At 38.3% G+C, this 19,691-nt stretch overlaps 1 protein-coding gene across 3 annotated transcripts in view; it reads left to right on the forward strand.

The window, feature by feature from the left end:
- The window catches only part of PAPPA2 (pappalysin 2), a 258,494-nt gene that overhangs the window by 143,501 nt on the left and 95,302 nt on the right, over positions 1-19,691 (forward strand). For all 3 annotated transcript variants that reach the window (XM_019801273.2, XM_019801274.2, XM_019801275.2), the window contains 2 exons: positions 13,961-14,096; positions 14,296-14,512. In XM_019801273.2, the coding sequence (XP_019656832.2) occupies positions 13,961-14,096; positions 14,296-14,512 (353 nt within the window). The remainder of the gene's footprint in view (positions 1-13,960; positions 14,097-14,295; positions 14,513-19,691) is intronic.

The raw sequence follows: 19,691 nt of genomic DNA on the forward strand, positions 1-19,691 counted from the left end.
TAATATAATTGGAAGTTAAGTTAATATATCAAACCTATTAATAAAATTTAGTTTTCACAAATCCACATAATACCAATTAATTAGGGAGTGAATTCTAAAAATAAGCTCATTGCAGTTTCCCCAAGTTTTCTGAAGACTGTAAGATTTTTTACTCTTTTTTTTTTTTAAAGATTTTATTTATTTATTTGACAGAGATAGAGACATCCAGGTAGAGAGGGAACACAAGCAGGGGGAGTGGGAGAGGAAGAAGCAGGCTTCCAGCGGAGGAGCCTGATGAGGGGCTCGATCCCATAACACCGGGATCACGCCCTGAGCCGAAGGCAGACGCTTAACGACTGCATTACCCAGGCACCCCAATTTTTGACTCTTTATTATTTCTTTTAGTTTACTTTAATCTTGGTTTGATACACACACATGATTTGTATAAAATGGATCAGAGACAAGTTTATTGCACAAGTGGGAAACAACAATACTGAAAAACATTAGCCTTGAAAATATCTTTCCAAAATCCTTTATTTACTAAAATGCTACTTACCCAACAAATTTCTCACTTTAGTCCTCAGTCCTTTACTGAGGTAACTTGTCTCTTTTAGTTTTCCTTGGTTTTATCTAATCTCGATCCAGTTGACCAGAATATACAAACTTTCTCTTACGTGGCATAAAAGGTTTTTATTATTTACAGTAATAAGCGCATTTTATTTTGTTTTATTTTTTAAAGATTTATTTATTTATTTCAAGGTGGAGAGGGGTAGAGAGAGAGAGGGGGAGAAAAATCCTCAAGCAGACTCCCTGCTGATGAGCCCAACGTGGGGCTTGATCCTAGGAACCTGAGATCATGACCTGAGCTGAAACCAAGAGCTGGATGCTTAACCAACGGAGCCACCCAGGTGCTCCATAATAAGCACATTTTAAAATCCTGTAGTTTACAAAATACATTCTCATGTACTTTTTAATTTCATCCCTACAATAGCCTATGAATTTGGCTAAAGTAGGTGTCTTCCTGTTTTATAGATGAGAAAAATAAGAACCAGTCTCAAAGTGCTTTTTCTACATCACTCTAGAATAAAATGGTAAACCTGAAGATCAAACTCATGCTACTTGACTCTGACCCCCTGTTTATTCCTTTACATTGTGTTGCCTTGTTCAGTCAGCATTCATTTGGCCCTGTGATGGGCCAAACCCAGAACTGAACACTGGGGATAAACATGAGAATATGACATGAGCGAGAAAGCAAATTTAAACACGTATGGAATTGGGAGGAAAGGCTTCTTGTCTTCTTTTGTTGGATTTCTTCTAAATTCTTCAAAGACAATGTATCTATGGCTCTAGTTCTTAGGATTTTTTAAGTGCAGATTGTAACTCTAGGTGCCATTGAAGGATAGAGAAAGAAAGAGAAGGCATGATTCCTCCTAGAAAGTACTTTGAATCTCAGCAATATAGACAACAAATGAAGCAATTTGAGAAGCAGACATCCAATAAGTATCTGTTGTTTGGTTTCACAGGGAGCCCATATGCAAAATCATATGCTCATGTTTATTTTCATGGATGTTCTAAAATGCCCCAAATTTGGAATGGTCTTACTCAGGCTGGACTGGATAGAAATCCTAACAGAAATCTCCACATGCTTATAGTATTTTAAATGCCATATTGAAAACATCAGTTATAAATTATGGACCACTCCTGGAAACCTTTGCTACATAAAACCTAAAGCCTGTAAACCTTAATTTCCTTCTTTTCTTTGTGTGGGTTCAACTAGCCAAACACTACATATGAATCTTCAACAGAAAATGCATTGCATATTTAATTGATTGTATTTCAAAGATAAGAATCTGTGACACCAGTTTCTTGGAGTGGGGGGTGTGGAGAAACACATGTATTGAGATTTGCTCTGTTCCAGGTAACTTATTAATTAATAAGCTATGGGCTGGGCTAGATTGAAAGGGGAGGTGAACAGAGGCTGCAAACTTCCTCTTCCTGCAAAACTTTATAAAAGATGAACTGTAGTTTGAGTGGAAACCCCATCAAAAGGAATTTTTCAAAGATGGGGAGATTTGGCCATTTTCTTTGGTTGTGGCAGGTTGTATCCTCTAGGAAGTAGATTCTGAAATGGAACTTAGATGCTCGCTTTGGCAGCACATATACTAAAATTAAGATGAAGCTTAGTATGTAGGATGTTTATTAAGGAGTGGGCTGGGTATCAACATCTATGGAAAAGAAGGGAAGGAAGCATGAGTGGGTGAAAAGGAAAGTTGAGCAACCTTAATGACAGTTTGACTGATTTCTCCTGTGAAGAAATAATACATATTATCATAAGGCACAAGTGGTAAGTGGAGTAATACTGCTGTAAGATCCTTACCCTATGAGATAGTAATATTATTTGAATGTAGATTGTAATAAGTTAGACATACATATAATCTCCAGATTAATCTCTAAAAAATACACATATACACAAATAGCTATAGGTAGAAAGTGAAAAGAGAAGATTAATAGGATAATAAAATAACTCGATTCACTCAAAAGAAGGCAGGAAAAAAGGAGCTAAGAAACAATTACCAAGGTGATAGACTTAAAATCAACTGTATTATTAATTACATTAAATGCAAATTAAATAAAAATGCCATGTAAAAGGCAGAGATTGTCAGTCTACATAAGATGGAAAGTATCAATTATATACTGTTTATGAAAACACACTTTAAATATAAAGACATACAGAATCAAAGTAAAAGAGAGAAATTATATGCCATATAAACTCTAAGCATAAGAAATTGCTGTGCTGTGCTAGTATCTGATAAAATAGAATATTAGCAGGGATAAGGAGGGATGTTTCATAATGATAAATAGGTCAATTTATCAAAACTACTGAACAATCTTAATTGTTATAAAATTGGAGCGCCTAAGAATAGAGCCTCAAAAGAAATGAATTAAAAATTGATAGAACTAATAGACGAATAGCCAAATCCATAATCATAATTGGAGATTTTTATCATCTCTAAGTCTTTGAGATAGCAAGTAGACAAAAAAATCAGGACAAGTATATAAGATTTGAAGATCATTCTCAAGTATCTTGGCTTACTTTGACATTTGTAGAAATACTACATATGCAGAATGCATATGGTACATTCACCAAGATAGGGTATATACTAGACCATGAAACAAGTCTTAATAAATTTGTAATGATTGCAATCATACGCAGCACATTCTCTGACCTTAACAGTACTAAATAAGAAATGAATAACAATATGTCTAGGAAATCTCCAATTTCTTGGTAATCAAGCAGTACATTTCTAAATGACCCATAGTCAAGGAAGGTTCTAAGGGAAAATTAGAAAACATTTTGAGTTGAATGATAATGAAACAACATTTCAAAATTTATGGGATATGATTAAAATAGTACTCCCAGGGAAATTTATAGTTTTAAATATCTATATTTGGAAAATAAGCAGTATAAAATCAATAATCACAGTTTCCACCTTAATTAGGAAAAGATCAAATTAAAGTCACAGTAAAAGTATAAAGGAAATAACAGAAAAGAGCAGAAATCAGTAAAGTAGAAAAAAAATCCTTTATCACCACTGTTATTTTACTTTATCTGGAAAAAGCAGCCGGTGCTAGACTTTGATTTCTATACTTTATGAAATATAAAAGAAATGAAATTTAAAATGTGGAAGGGGATGGACTGGTGATGGGTAGTAAGGAGGGCACGTATTGCATGGTGCACTGGGTGTTATACGCAACTAATGAAGCATCAAACTTTACATCAGAATCAGGGGATGTACTGTATGGTGATTAACATAATATAATAAAATAAAATTAATTATTAAAAAAAATGTGAGAGAAGTAAAACTCAAATTATTTTCTCATAAATTGAGTTGATATCTGAAAAGAGGAAACAACCTGAAAATTATTTCATTTGGTATCATGCTTTAGTACAAAATTATGATGAAAGCAAATATGCTCTCTAATTTTAAACAACAGTCAATGAGAAATACGATTAAAGAAAAAAGTTCATTTATAATGCCAGTCAAGGTAGTAAAATATCTAGGAATAAATGTTAAAAAAGAAAAATGAAAGATCTATATGAAGACACAGTGAAGGCTTGAATAAATGAAGAGGCACAAACTGGTCCTGTATAGAAGGACTCAGTATCATATGGGGGTCAATTCCCTCTAAATCCTAAACTTCACATAATCCCAACAAAAATTCTAACAAAAAACATTTAAAGAATTACAAAGTTGATTTTAATGTTTTTAATGGAAATTCTGCCAAAGTTTAGTGATGAAGGAGGCCTGACTCTGTCAAATACCAAGATACATCATGAAATTGTAACAGTTAAAATATCAATGAATAGACAAATCAATGGAACAAGATGGCCCTGAAATACATGCAACGATAGAGACATACATATAGATATGGACTTGAAATTAGACTTAATACTCTCAAGACAAATGAGAATGGCACCCCCATTTCCACATATTCTTGCATGAACATAATATTATCCAATTACCTAAAATAATAAATCTGATGGGAACAAAGTGGTATCTTGTTATATTGTGCGTTTTTTTCTTTGATTGTTAGTGAGATAGAGCATCCCCTTTACAAAAATAATTATCAGGCAGTTAGTATTCCTCTTTTATTTAATTGTAACATGGACAAATTTATTAGTTTTTTTCTTAGATTACAAAAATATTTTTTGTTTTCTTATATTAGTTTTGTAGTTTTGCCTTTTGAAGTTTAGTGTTTAACATAATTGAAATTTGTTTTTGTATATAGAATAAGATAGGTTTCCACTTTTTTCCCCTTAAATATGATAAGTCACTTTCTAATCTGAACCATTAAAACATTCTGTCTTTGCTCTGATGATTCACGGTGCCATGTTGATTATATACTAATTTCTGGAATAGACTTGAATCTGTTTTTTTTTTTTTTTTAACACTCTGCTCTATTTCATTGACCTATTTTCATGTTCCCTACACCGGGAATACACCGTTTTTAGTACTATGACTTTTACTACCTAAATATATCTGGTAGGGCGTGTCCGCGCCTTCTTCCACTTCTTTTGCGTTTTTAAAATCAAATTAGCTATTCATTATTCCTGAACACTGACTTTTCCATATAAATTTTAGAATAAGCCTTGGATCATTTCTTCTGCCTCTTGAAAAACATACTGGTATATGTGAGCTGAACTTAATCAAACACTTGATTTGCGTCAATTGGTATGATTTTCCTCCTTTGATCCGTCATTATGTTGAAATCATACTGATAGACTTTTTTTTTAAGATATCAAGTCATTTTTGCTTTTGTGGCATGAACCTACTTGCTTATTAGATACTAATATTTATTCATTCAGAAATTAAGGTCCTATCTGTATTAGAAATGTACTCTCCATTAGCTTCCAAAAGCATCTACCACTTTTACCACACCTTCTCTACTTTTCTTTATATACGAACACCTACAAAATCCTTTCTTCCATTCCTTTTTTTTTATTTCTCTGCTCTTCTTTTTTTATCTCTTCATTTTTAAAAAATTGTGCATTCTCATATCTTGCCAACTTTAATTTGCAGAAAAAAAGTACTTCAAATAAACAGTGAAGAATTTTTTAGTGTAAGTAAGTCTTGTGCTATATTCAAGGCATACTTATACTAAACAAAAATATTTATTGTTTCTCTGATATTCATATTTAAATAAGCACCTTGTTTGGTTTTGTTAGTTTTTGCTAAGTTTGGCAAAATTTATAATTCTTTTTTTATTTAATCAGTTGGATACTAATTCAGAGATGACTTCAACCATCCAGAAAAATTTATAATTCTTTTTTTATTTAATCAGTTGGATACTATTCAGAGATGACTTCAACCATCCAGAAAACTGGACAGATTTCATAATTTAGCAAGAAAGAAAAAGCTCATAGATAGAAGGCACCAAGTCCCATCACTACTTTGGATTTTTTTACTTTGTTTCTTAGGAAAGTTGACAGGACCCTTTTACTTTGTTTCTTAGGAAAGTTGACAGGACCCTTTGTTAAAGTCTATTTACTTTACCTAGAATTGTAATAATATTAATGATCTGAATTTTCAATCTGCTAAGAAAAGGAGCAGCAAATTAGTGGGGGGTATAGAAACTGGGAGAAGACCTATATTCAGAGGAACAGTATTATAAGCCCTATTTTTACCATTAATCAGTCAAATGACCTTATATAAATCATATAACCCTCTTGGACATCAATTTTCTTAGATTTAAAATGAGGTGTTTGGACTAGATGATTCCTTTCAGTTATGTATTATAATTTCAGCTTGATGGTGAATTTAAAAAAGAATGAGATAATAAATATGAATAATAAAAGAACTATAGTCATAGTAGGCTATCAAATACTAAGGGCAAAGATAAGTATATCTACTGATGCCTTTAGAACCTTGCTACTCAAAATGTGGTTGGCATCCAAAAGCATCAGCATCACCTGAGAGCTAGGTAGGAATGCAGAATCTTAGCTCTACTAAATCAGAATTGGCATTTTAACAAGACCCTCAGGCAATCTGTATGTACATTAAAGTTTGAAGAGCACTGCCTTAGAGGATTGTTATCTTAGCATTCAGGAAAATAACTGATGTTCAAAGTGATGCTTCCAATTTACCAAGTGAAAATTCAGTTAAGTACAGTATTCCCTGGTTAAGAGGGCAGGAGCATTTATAATAGGTATTGGAATTATTTCTATACACATCACCTAAATTTCTAAAAATTTCTTGCCTTTCAAAAGAAAATCTTCTGTTTAGAAAATTAACCTATGTGGATACCTACATTCCCTGGGAATCCTGCAAAAGCAAAAGTGACTATGTATATATGATTTTCATTTCCACCAAAAACAAGCCTAGTGCATTGAAAGAAGAATTCCATCTCCCAGTGGCTCAACGGTTTATCCCTAGAGGGGAAAGCACTCATTTTCCACTTTCCTAGCTGATTGCTACTAGTCTAACTTTTTATTTATTTTACGTGGAAGCTTTTGCAGGCTCTAGACATGACATCTTAGCTGACCCTAAGTTTCATGAATAATTGGGATGGCAATGTTTTTCAACCAGAGGTGGGGGAAACTTGCCTGGCTCTGCAGTGTGCTCCTTCATCCTCTCACTTATGTATTCTTGTTCCCAAGAAAACCTTCTCCGTATATATTCCATAATACCTTTCCTCATTCTCAGAGTTTGTCTTGTGTGGAATGTCCCCAGGATTCAGATTCTGAGGTGAAGATTTGCATGCTGAAAGTTTACTGAGGACTTTCCCTAAGATCAACACCTGTGAGGGAATGAAAGAACCAAGGGAGTACTAAGAGATAAGGGCTGTGAGACAGCCAGATGAAGGCATCATCACCCCACAGGGAGCTGGGTTGGCCTCTAGAGTTCTCCTACCTTGTACAGTGCTCACTCCTATCAAAAGGCCCATGGACTTGGGTTTCTCCAGAGAAGTGGCATGATCTTCTGGAGTCTGTCTTCCTCAGAGGGCAGTTTCCAGAAGGAGACTTTGCTGTGCTCAATCATGAAGGAAGGGGTCTCACAGTGTCTCCCAGATCTCACAGTGGACCCCCACACTGCAGTATCTGCTACAGATTTGGTTTGCCCCTCCTAAGCCTCATTCTGAGTAATACAAACTCTTCTAACACAGAGCCTCTGCAGACTTAGCCCTGGTGTCTAAAATCACAGATGAGGAAATGCTGTTAGAAGGAATTGAGACAACAAGATGAGTCTGATCTGAGTCCTTCCACTGACTTGCTGAGTCATATATTTTCAAATGTCTCCCCCTGGATGGTGGGGGTCATAATGATGGTTCCCTCTTCATTTCACAAAATGACTACTTGATTTCAGTCTTCTGAAAAGAGAATCACATAAACTCATGATGTTCATAGCCTTACTTATACTATGAGGGAATATAACATAGGATATCAGCTGGGTTTTTACTAATACCAAGGGAGACAGGAAGTAAAACCAGGTTCAAAACTCCTTCCCCATTTTGACTTACATCCTCAAGTATGGAGACTACTGAGACAGCTCAATAGCAAGAGGCTAGTTGCCTCAGAACCTCCCTTCCTCCATTAGTTTTGGACGTCAGGTAAGGTCCCCTGAAACTTTGAGAATTAATCTCTGAAGTCTACAGAGATAGCAATATTATTAGGTGAGCCATATGAAATATTTGATAATTTTTCACCTACAGGAAAGGCATATAGTTCAACCAATAGTGCAAGCATTCTTTTTTTTTAAATTAATTAATTAATTAATTTGAGGTGGGGGGAGGCAGAGGGAGAGGGAGAGAAAATCCTCAAGCAGACTCCCTGCTGAGTGCAGAACTGGACATGGGGCTCAATCTCAGGACCCTTGAGATCATGACCTGAGCTGAAATCAAGAGTGGGATACTCAACCAACTGAGCCACCCAGGGACCCCAATAATGCAAGCATTCTTAATCTGATTTCTGCTGACCCCTAATTATATTACAAATGGCTTTCAAAGTGTTCACTTAGCTCCTAGCAATTGTATGAAGCTTTTATGCTTATGTGTTTATGTGACTTCATTTTTGGGGAAATAGAGGTTATGAGTGTCAACAAATTTTCTAAGGAATCTGTGACTTTGTGCTCACCCCAAATTAAGAGCCATTGGGTAGTCAGAAGAGTACACAACTTGAAGTTGGAAAACCCAAATTCCTACCTCAGTAGTGTTTTGCTAGAGGAAGTCACTTAAGCTCCTCAGAACCCACTTTCTACCTCTATAATATAACCCTATAAATCTCATATAGGAATAAAACCCAAGGAACTTTATGGAGTCTCCAGCAAGACATGTGATCATGCTTGGCACACTGTGAAGTGCTATACAGAGAGAATGTAGTGTCTGCCCACTTTCTCCTGTTCAAGGGCCCTCCCTTTCTCTCTGAAATCAGCATGTGCCATAGAAGAGTGAAAATGGAAAGGCACAGAAAAAAATAACAAACCAATAACTAACCAAAAGCATCTAAAACCTCAGAAAAGATTCTTTTCAAGTTTGTGGTATAGTTTCAGGACCTGCTATCCAGTGACCACCACAAAGGATGACCTGGAAGTTGAAATACTTGGTTTGGGAGTATATTCAGTGAGTGTGTCTGTACCCCATAGGCAGATTGAAGAGGGATTTCTTAAGCCCAAACAGTTCTTCACTAGGGAAACATTCTTTCAATCTTATCCCTCACCAGTGGCCAAAAGTTCCATCCAGTAGTTAATGTGCAGGCTTTGGATAAAAAAGCCATTGAGTGTGGTGGACTGGTTTTCCACATCTGTATGTCAGTCAGTATCTATCTGTCTGTCTGTTTATCTATTTCTCCAATCTGTATTTCTCTTTTCACAGTGTTTTGCAATGGATTCACTAAGCTAATTTCACTGGCAATCCTCTGTCTTGAGACCATTCCTCGGTCCTGAGAATCACTTGCTTTTCTAAAAGATTCTGTCTCCTTTCTAACATCTATCTATACTTTTTCTTCATAAGAGCCAAGTTCAAATTAATTTTATATTGCCAATGTAATACATGAATGCAATCTCCCTGTTAAAACAAATAATAAAACATGGCACATGAAGCTAACACTCCCCTTGACCTCTTAGCACCTTGACTGTTTCTCTTGGAGCATGCCTGCTGCTCATTTCAGATCTGAGTAGTACCCCAGGAGGTGCGTTTGATGCTCTGTCCTGAAGGGGAAGCTATTCACATAGTGCATTTGGTGTGTCAATGAGAGAAGTGTCACACTGTAGTGGCAAAAGTGGCATGGGTTTAATAACTAGCACTTCATGTTTACAAGTCTCTGTTCTAGCTGATAACTATCTTTTATATCCAGGAACATAAAATTCATGGTGTGTTTTGTGTAAAGTGAAAATAGTGTGGGCTGTAATATTAGATCAAAATAGCTGTGATTTAGCTGTGGGAAGAATAACTTTTGAAAATGTCATCTTAGATGCTCAGCATCACTCATCATCAAGGAAATGCAAATCAGAAACACAATGAGATATCACCTCACACCTGTCAGAATGGCTAGAATCAAAAAGGTAAGAAATAACAAGTGTTGGCGAGGATGTAGAGAAAAAGGAACCCTCGTGCACTGTTAGTGGGAATGCAAATTGATACAGACACTGTGGGAAACAGTATGGAGTTTCCTCAAAAAATTAAAAATAGAAATATCATACAATCCAGTAATTCCACTACTGGGTATTTACCCAAAAGAAATGAAAACACTGCCTCAAAAACTAATGGTACTGTATAGTGACTAACATAACGTAATAAAAAAATAAAAATTAAAAAAAATTTAAAAAATAAAATCCAAAGTAAATAAATAAATAACTACTTTGATCAAAAGCAAAACAACAACAACAACAGCAAAACACCCAAAAAATATATGCAACCCTGTGTTTATAGCAGCATTATTTACAATAGCCAAGATGTGGAAACAACCCGTGTCCATCAATAGATGAACAGATAAAGAAGATGTGGTAGATAGATAGATAGATAGATAGATAGATGATAGAGATAGAGATATATGATGGACTATTACTCAGTCATAAAAAAGAATGCAATCTTGCCATTTGCAACAACATGGATAGAGCTAGAGGGTTTAATGCTAAGTGAAATAAGCCAGTCAAAGACAAATACCTTATGTGGAATTTAAGAAACAAAACAAATGAACAAACAAAGAAAAAGACAAACTAAAAAACCAGACTCTTAAATACAAAGAACAAACAGATGGTTGCCTGAGGGGAGGTGAGTGAGGGGACGGGTGAAATGGATAAAGGGCAGTAAGAGGTACAAACCTCCAGTTACAAAGTAAGTCACAGAGATGAAAAGTACAGCATAGGGGGTGTAGTCAATAAGATTGTAAAGATGTTGTCTGGTGACAGTGACTACACTTATTGTGGTGAGCACTGAGTGGTGCATAGAATTGTAGAATCCAGTTGTATACTGGAAACTAATGTAACACTGTTAATTATACTTCAATAAAAATAATCACCTTTGTTTAAGGAATAAACTCAGCATTCTAATTATACCGTCAATTTTAGAAGTTTTTTTTGTCTGTATATGTACAACAAAAGTAGGTTTTTGATGAACACATATTGAACTGAATTTTCTGGAAATCTGTTAAAAGAGTTACGTATGTAAAATATATTTTTCATAGAGTACATTTATAAACTAAAGCTATATTGTATACCAAAAGCCTTGGGTATTGCCAATGTCTCTAGATGTAGAACCTGGAATACAAATTCACATTTCTACAAACGCCGATTTAAAACAGCATAGGTGAAGTTTTTTACCATATAGGTTTTAGAAGAGCATAATTCTCTGTACACCAAAATATACAGTTTGTGTTTAATTTTTGAATTTTATTCTTCACCCATGTCTTCCTGAAGTGTAAACAAAATTTAAAAAATATTGCTCTTTGGAAATAAGAATTATTTTGTGAATTAATTTATGAACATTGAATTCTTACTAGATGATGGGCACTGTCCTATGTGCTTTCACTGATTTCATTTAATCCTCATACTAGCTTCACGAAATCGTTAGTATGTCTGTGTTTCAGATGTGCAAAATAGGATCCCCAGGCTCAGAGAGGAGGGATGGATTCCTCGGCCTTAACCAGTCAGTAGAGATGGAGCTAAGAGTCAAACCGAGGTTTCTGCCTGGCCAACACTCTCTCCAGAATGGTGAACTTACTTGGTTCTTTTCACCCTGGCTCAGATTGGCTATGCACATATGTGTGGATTCAAATTAGTCTCTGCTTTAGAGGCTCCAAAAGTCATATGAGAGTTCATACTTTCTTTGTATCTGGTTGCTGTTGTGGGGCATATTTGGTAATTCGGCTGAGAACAAAGTTCGGTGACGTCTCCTGTGTCACTGTGAGAGAAAATGCTACAGACTCGGCGTCCTGTACCTTGATCAAACCCTTGTCTCTTTTTGCTTTGTGTTTCCCAATATTCTTGGGCCTGTGTTTCTTTTGTGAGTCTTACCTGTGGTTTCCTGCTTAAGCCATGGCCTAGAAATCCCGGCATAGGCTTTCCCACAGATCAAGGCACAGAGACGCTGCCACCAGGAGCAGGCTGTAAGGCTCAAAGGGATTTAGTTCAAAGACCCTTAGAGCAAGGAGGCACGTTGCCAGGAGATGCAAAATGAGCTGGAGGTTTTGGGCATGGGCCCTCAGGACAGAGAAATCCACACCATCATAAGAGTGACCCCTCCTAATTAGTTTCAGGTGGGTGGTGTCTATTTTGGGGTCCAACAGAAGGTGGGAAGACTGAGGGCTCCTGTTCCTTGTTGAACCCACCCCACTCTTCAAGTCTGAGGCCTACCGGGGTAAAGCCACCATGTACTTGTTTGGACTCCGTCTGTTCCTGGCTCAGGAAACACCCCAGAACTTTCTTCCAGTACTCAGGTCTCTTTTGTGGTGTAGGAAAAGGAAGAGGTTGTGGGAGTTCCCAAGGGACTTTGATGTCCTTTGCTGCTGCAGTTGAGGGCTTTGCGTTAGGCTCTTGGTTACCTTATGGTATGTTTCATGTCTAGCCCTCATCCAGTCAGGGACAAAGGACCTCGTATTGCAAGCCGTAACCTATGGGTCTGGATATTTCTTCAGTTATAAAGGAATATTTATTACTTCAAAGAGGGGAAATGAGGGGAAAAAGACACTGTAAAAAGAGAGTGTGGCTGGTCTTTCCCTCAAAGGGGGAGAGGAAGAAGGGAGAGCTGTGTTGCATTGACCACTGCAAATAATAAAATCACCCTAATTAAGCCAGCAGTGCAAACGGACACTCTATAAACACACCACCAAGACTCAGGAAAAATCAGCCTGCACACAAGGAAGAATTCTTGGTAAAATGGAAAACATGTTTTACCCTTCTCCTCTCCATTTTTAGAAGAGGTCCCTCCCATTAGATGCACCCTTCTTTAACCCTGGGGATAGTTTTCCTGGAGCTTCGTCACCCTCAGAACCAGATAAAAAGCTACAGAAAGGCACAGAGAACATTGTAAGGTCCAGCTCCAGAATCTGATAATGTAGCAACCGCGTAATACCAGGTAAGGTAGAGATTTACTCTGAACGGAAATGAGAGTAATATTGAGCTAAAGGGTGTAAAGCAAAACTAGAATTACTACATCGAGTAATTTCAGTGTGGGAAATAAGCTCTCCAGGTCATCTCCCTGTCTTGAAGATGTCTTCTTTTTTATTAAAGGATTTCCAGGGACAAAACTCCCATAGTTTGCTTTGAAAGACTCTTTTACTGTTAGTAAGCCTGAGCACCTAGAGATATTGCTTATAAATAACTGAATTTCCTGTCCCTCGGTGTTGGCTTATTTTTCAGCCATGGGTAGGGTAGGGTATATATATTCTTGGGGCACCAGTAGAAATGCATGAGAATAAACAGTTTCGCGGCTTCTAGTCTCAGAAACAAGAGACACTACAGTTGCGTCTCCTGTCATGGTCCACATACTAAGTGAGAGGTTCAGATAAAATGTTTAGAGGGAAGAAAGAAAGATGGGGAAGAATGAGCTATGTTCTGAACTATGACAGTTCACAACGGAATGTTAGCTTGGTGACTCTTGTCCTCTTCTTCCCACTTTGGAGATAAGATTGGCTGGCTATGCAGTGATTTCTTGTCTCCAACAATGATCTCTTTCAGTGATCTTCTTGAGAAATTTAAAGAAAGACAGGTCCAAGTGAAAAAAGGAACAGTTGAGGTAAAAAACAAAACAAAACCTCAGAAAAAGATGAAAAGCTCAGTAGCTGAGAGTTATCTTTTTTTCATCTAATTTTGATTTTTGGTGTGACTTCAGCTATCTTTCTATGCCTACTCCATATTTTTCTCAAAAGCAAAGGAGAAGGGAGCTCTTACGTTAAAAATGGGGGACTGAGAAGTGTAAAAATAGTGTGACACATGCCTTGATAGCCCGGTGGAAATGATGACTCACGCGTATATGTGCTTACGCCTAGGTGTGTTTCAGTAGACCAGGAGTGGCCACGGCAGTTTTCATTTTCTTGACGTCTGATGGCCCAGGACTGAGGCAACATCAGCAGCCGACCGTGACTGTTCACCTGACCGATGTCAGTGGGAACAACCACTCCCTTGGTGAGTCTGACAGTGATCCTTTTGGGGTCACTAGAGGATGATCCAGTAGACCCTGGAGTCAGCTGGGCGTCTGTCTCTGATATTGTTTGGGACCTTGCCTACAGTACGCAGCTTGAGAAAATAAAAGGAATGCTAGATATGGGAACATGGAGCTATATGAATGGCTTACAGTATTTTTCATCTCCTTATTTCTTTTTAGGAACCTATGAGCTGTCATGCCAGCATAACCCACTGGTTATCAACGTGACCCATCCCCTGAATGTCCTCTCCCACCGTACCACCTCAGTGCTGCTGAATTTCTCATCCCCATTGGTGGGCATCTCAGCGGTGGCTCTAAGGACATCCTCCCACATAAGCCCTTCAGCTCTCAATAAGTGCGTCCCAGAGCCTGAGGGGCAAAATCATCAGGGACAGAGGTAGAGTCCCCTTTCTCCTTTTTTTCCCCTTTCTTTTTCTTCTGGTTGTGATGTACTCCTAACATTTTCATATATAGCATTTTGTTTTCAGTGGGTGCTTAATCACTAACTAAAAAGTGGGTCTAAAAACTACTAAGAAGACATAAGAAACAAGTAAAGAACAACTCATAGAAGGCACACTTGGGTTTTATATTTTGCTCTTCTTTCCTTAGCTAAGAATAATTTTTTATGTAAATATTTAACATCTTTACAAGGTCTTAAAATCTTTTTTACATATACTTCAAGTCAACATGGTTATTGAAACTGCCAAATATTCTCTGCCAAAAACTCAATGTTCCCTAAGCAATGTATATTTTTCCACTTGTTCCCACCTGGACAGTGTATACAGCAAGTTTCATAATTAGTTTTCAAGGCATGTCATATAATCAATTAGAGTTACACATGGAAATCAGGAATATATTATCTACATACATCTTTCTGTGGACATCTGTGATTGTCATCATCTAGACAGAGGTTTCCTGGACCCTCTGGCTCAGCTAGTAGAGGGACTGCACTTTATAGTGTTGGTGTGCCCAAGGAGGCCCGAAGGTGGGAGGGAGCGGGCCGTACAATGGTGTGTGCTACTGTTGGGCTAAACTCACTCACTATGAGTGGTCTAATCAATGGAGTGGGACTATAGGTAACAGAGTTTGTTCCCTCAAGGAGTGAGGTGTCAGGCGACTGGGATCCCAGTCACAAAAGCTGCCAGGCAGTGTTCCATCACCAAATGGGAGCTCTGATACCACCATGCCCAAGCTTTGATTAGGGACTAGGAGTAGACAGTAGTGTGTAGTGTATCAGCTATCTTTTGCGGTGTAGCAAATTATAGCAAATTTAGTGGCTTTCACAGTTTCCATGAGTGAGGAATTTGGGTGCAACTTAACTGGGTGCTTCTGGCTCAGAGTCTCTTATGAGGTTGCCATCAAGCTGTTGACCAAAGCTACCATAACCTAAGGCTCAAGTGGAGCTGGCAATTTCACTTCCAAGCTCACCCATGTGGTGATTGGCAGGCCTCAGAAGATCTGCGGCTGGGCTCACTCACATTGGTACTAGCAGCAGGCATGCTTACATGGGCGTGGTTCAGTTCCTTACCACGTTGGCTTCTCTGTGAGCTGTCTGATCATCCTGTGATACAGCAGCTAACGATCCAAGAGAGAGAAAGAGCCAGAGAGGGTGAGTACGTAGGACACCACCCAAAAGCTACAGGAGACCATAAAAAAGTTACAGCCTTTTTATAACATAATGTTGGAAGTGACAATCCATTACTTCTGGCGTATTCTTTTCATTAGAAATGCGTCAATAAGTCCAGCCTATACTCAAGGGGAAGGGCATGAATCACTAGGAGCCATGTTTGAGGCCATCTACCACATACAGTAATAACAGTTTGTTAATTGAGTGCCAATTGTGTGCCAGGTGTTGTTGTAAATGCTAAAAAGAGAAAAGCAATAAGGAATAGAGTCTGGATGTTGGACGTTGTAACATTAGTTAGTTTGTCTGAAGCTCTTAAGTATTCTTACTGAGCAAACATCTTCAAATATTAACACAGGAATGTAGACTATTAAAATAACATTGTTTACTAGAATTACTGCCTCTCTCTCCCAGGTTTTTTTCAAATGATTTTCTCTACTGGCTGTACCTCTGGCCTCAAGCCATACAGAATTTCTTTCAGGTCCTTGAGACATGTGTTCTTGATGAGTTTCATGTCTTTGCACATTATGTTCCTACTTTCTTGAGTGCCTTCCAGCCCTTCTTCACTTCAACTCACACTTCACCATCAGGATTCACCTTCTTCTGTGAAATCTTGGCAAACTCCTTTCCTGTTTCCATAGGGCATTGTACATAACCCACAATCTGCAGAAACAGCTGTCATTTCGGGTGGTAGCTGTTTGTTTACTCGTTGTTCTTTTCCGCTAAGCTCTGAACTCTCTCTAGTGGAAATTCCATGCGGTATCTTTCAGTACCCAGCAGAGGGTCTGGCACGTGGTAGGTGTCAGAAGCTGTGCTGAATGATAGTAACAGACTTTATCTCTAAATGCTGGGTGGAACAGAACTGAACAAGAAACCCAGAAGAAGTGGGAGTCATGGCCTCTCTAGACCTGAGGGACAAGAATTCCCCTCACCGTCACAGCTGTGAAGTTCTGACAAAGAAGTTGATTAATTGTGATCACTGCTGCTCGTTCACTTATTTTCATTTCGCGCTGTGGGAAAAACAAGTTTATATGCATGCATGCAAACCAGTAGAAATAGAATATGATTCTCCAGTTTACACAGAGTGTATCTGGAATGCACAAGCATTTCCAAACCACATGTGACTGACAGGAGCCATGCAAATTGGCTTCCCTTCAGCCAGCAAATCAGTGCAATATAGTAAATTTTGATACACAGTTAACCTAATAGATTTCGTATATTTTCTTTGTGAACAGTTTTAAAATCTGAATCCCTATGTACTCTCAAAAAATAGAAGGGTTTTTGTATCTTTATATGAATCCCAGTTGTAGATGCAGATAGATCATAATATGAAACTCTCAAATTCTGGGCATAGTGAGAGGGATTCCTGGCTACCTCATTCTTACCCCTTATGACCTGAATTCCATTAATACTAAAATGGGCAAGGGGAGCTGACAGATGCCTGGCAGTAGAGGATGTATTATCCATTCTGTATTTAACCATTAATGACCAATGGCCTGTCCCTCCTACAACTCTGCATCTTTAAACCAGCCCGACTGGCCCACAGAATCTCAGCTGAAGACCAATAAACCTGTCTGGCTCTCTAGTGATGTTTGGGATCCTTACCTTGGATCCTTTAGCTTTGACCTCTCTTTTCATCTTGTTTCTTTTTCTGCTATGATGGCTACCAGTTTATGACCCTTTGAGCTTAGTCTACTGATAATGAACCATTAGTCTTGAAAACCAAGTTTTGTGTTCCTGGTTTTGGCCACTGGTGCTCAATTAGAGCTCAGTTCACTTCTACTCTGTGGCTGTTTCTAGCTCTAGCCTACTTAGGGAAAGGTCCAGCATGACCTGCCACAGCATCCCAGGAGTTGGAGAATCAGGCAGACCCCCCAACCATGCCAGGATTATGTTGATAGCTTTAGGAAGTGGGAACCACTTTTGTGATTAATGCAATGGGATTTGGAGTGTGTCCGAGATATACTCCAGGCACTGATAGGTTACTTTGCCTAAATGAGTGGATTAGCTTCCAATTAATCAGGACTCTAATCAGGACTCTTAATATCTACTTTGGAAATTCACACAGTCAAGTTTAGAAGAATTTACTAATAGGCAAGAATTGCTGATGGGTATGTGATTTCTCCTACAACAGAATTTTGTTCTTCTAGTTACATGAGCGTAATGTAATGGAAACACTGATCGTAACTTCTCTACCCCTACCCAATGATAGATAGAGCAGATCCCCCAGCATTGACTCATCTCCTTCTCCAGGGCATGGGCTGATTACAATGGTTGAAACTTCTGACCACTCCTTTCTTTGCAACATTTGCACTTTCTGTCTTACTGATTTTTCCATCTACTTTCTCCATAACAGGTTGCAGTGTAATCTCCCAAACAACTGTGATTCCTTTACTTTTCTTTGTATTTCAAAGAGTTCTGGCTTTTTATAATTTGATGTTACAGAATTAGGTGCATAACTGCTTGTGACTCTTTTATCTTCGTTAGGATCATACCTTGTGCCAACCCTTTTGCTCTGTTAAATGCTTTTGGCTTTGTATTCTACCTTGTCTGGAATTTAAATTTCCATCTCTGCTTTCCTTCTGTTTTATTTATTTGGTAAATACTTGCCTTTCATTTATTTTAACATTTTGGTATCTTCATTGCCAATGAGCCCAGGGCATATTGCTACATGGCCCTGTTTATCCTGAAAATTTCTTTCATGGCCCTCAAGCCTCTAGTATCTTTAGGACCCTGTAGTATTTTTACCTTTGGGACATTTATCTTCTAGGATTCCATGGCCTTTGCCAGTGGTTCTCCCTCACCCCCTCCCCTCTCTCCTACCCCACTGGACCAAGACCCTCATACTCTCTGACCTGAAGTCTTGAAGTCAGTAACGGAAGGGTGGTACTGATGAGGACTAAGGGATAAAAAACAGATCTGTGACCCCTGAAAAGCAGTGCCCAGTTTGCTGGTCTCAAGAGAAGCCAGAGAATGAAGAAAGAATGACCCTTTCCCTCTCTCCTTTTAGCATGGCTTTATTCCTTACTTGCTTCCCCCCCCCCCCGCCTCAGGAAAAAAAATATGCATGCTTTAGCTTCCAATGACGTTTCTCAATTCAACTCCAATACATTTTGAAATCAGGAGGAAATCCTCACAGATTCCAGCTGTCAGTCTTGGTTTTTGATATTGATAAGAGTTTTCATATTTTTTTTCTGTACTGTTGGAATTTAAGTTGGAAGCAGGGAAAAATGACCTCATAGCATTCTTGTGAGATTAACCGAGAAGCATACATGTGGAGTGCATAGCACATTCTAGCACCAGGCGGGAGCACCGCCCATGGCAGCTTTCACACTATTCCTCATCTTTGTTTTTCTCCATTCCTCTTTTTACAAGGTGTGCCACTGATCAGCTTCTTGCTTCTCAGCTCTCAAGCCACTCTTAGCATGTGCATGTATAATACTAGAACAGGATTTTATTAATATTTGTCCTTTGCCGGCTGACACAGTGTTCAGTTTTGTCAGAAGAGGGTTATGGAGAGACGCTGCAGGAGGAAGGGCTTCTCTTCCTGGCTTCAGTGTGCTTTCTTCTCCTTTGCGGCTGTGACACGCCCAGCAATGGTGTAGAGAACAGCTTCCATTAAGTCAGCAACCACTTGGGTTTCCAGGGTACGTATTTCCTGGTTGGCTCTTCAACACCATTGACCAAAAGTAATGCTTGTTATTTATCCAACTGCATGTTATAGGCTGCTAGCATCCCATTTCCCATTGACAAGGAGCTCTGCATTGTACTCAAGCCCAAAGCTACAACCAAACTGATCCCCAGATCCTACCTTTGTGAATCTATCTCCTGGTACCATGCACAGTTCCATTCTATGCCAGTTGGGGTCCATTTAGGACACAATAGTTAGAATAGGGAGAGTTTAGTATAAATAACTATTAACTACTTAGGGGAACTACAAAGGATTAACTAC

The sequence above is a fragment of the Ailuropoda melanoleuca genome, chromosome 8, assembly GCF_002007445.2.
Source record: "Ailuropoda melanoleuca isolate Jingjing chromosome 8, ASM200744v2, whole genome shotgun sequence".
Classification (NCBI taxonomy): domain Eukaryota; kingdom Metazoa; phylum Chordata; class Mammalia; order Carnivora; family Ursidae; genus Ailuropoda; species Ailuropoda melanoleuca.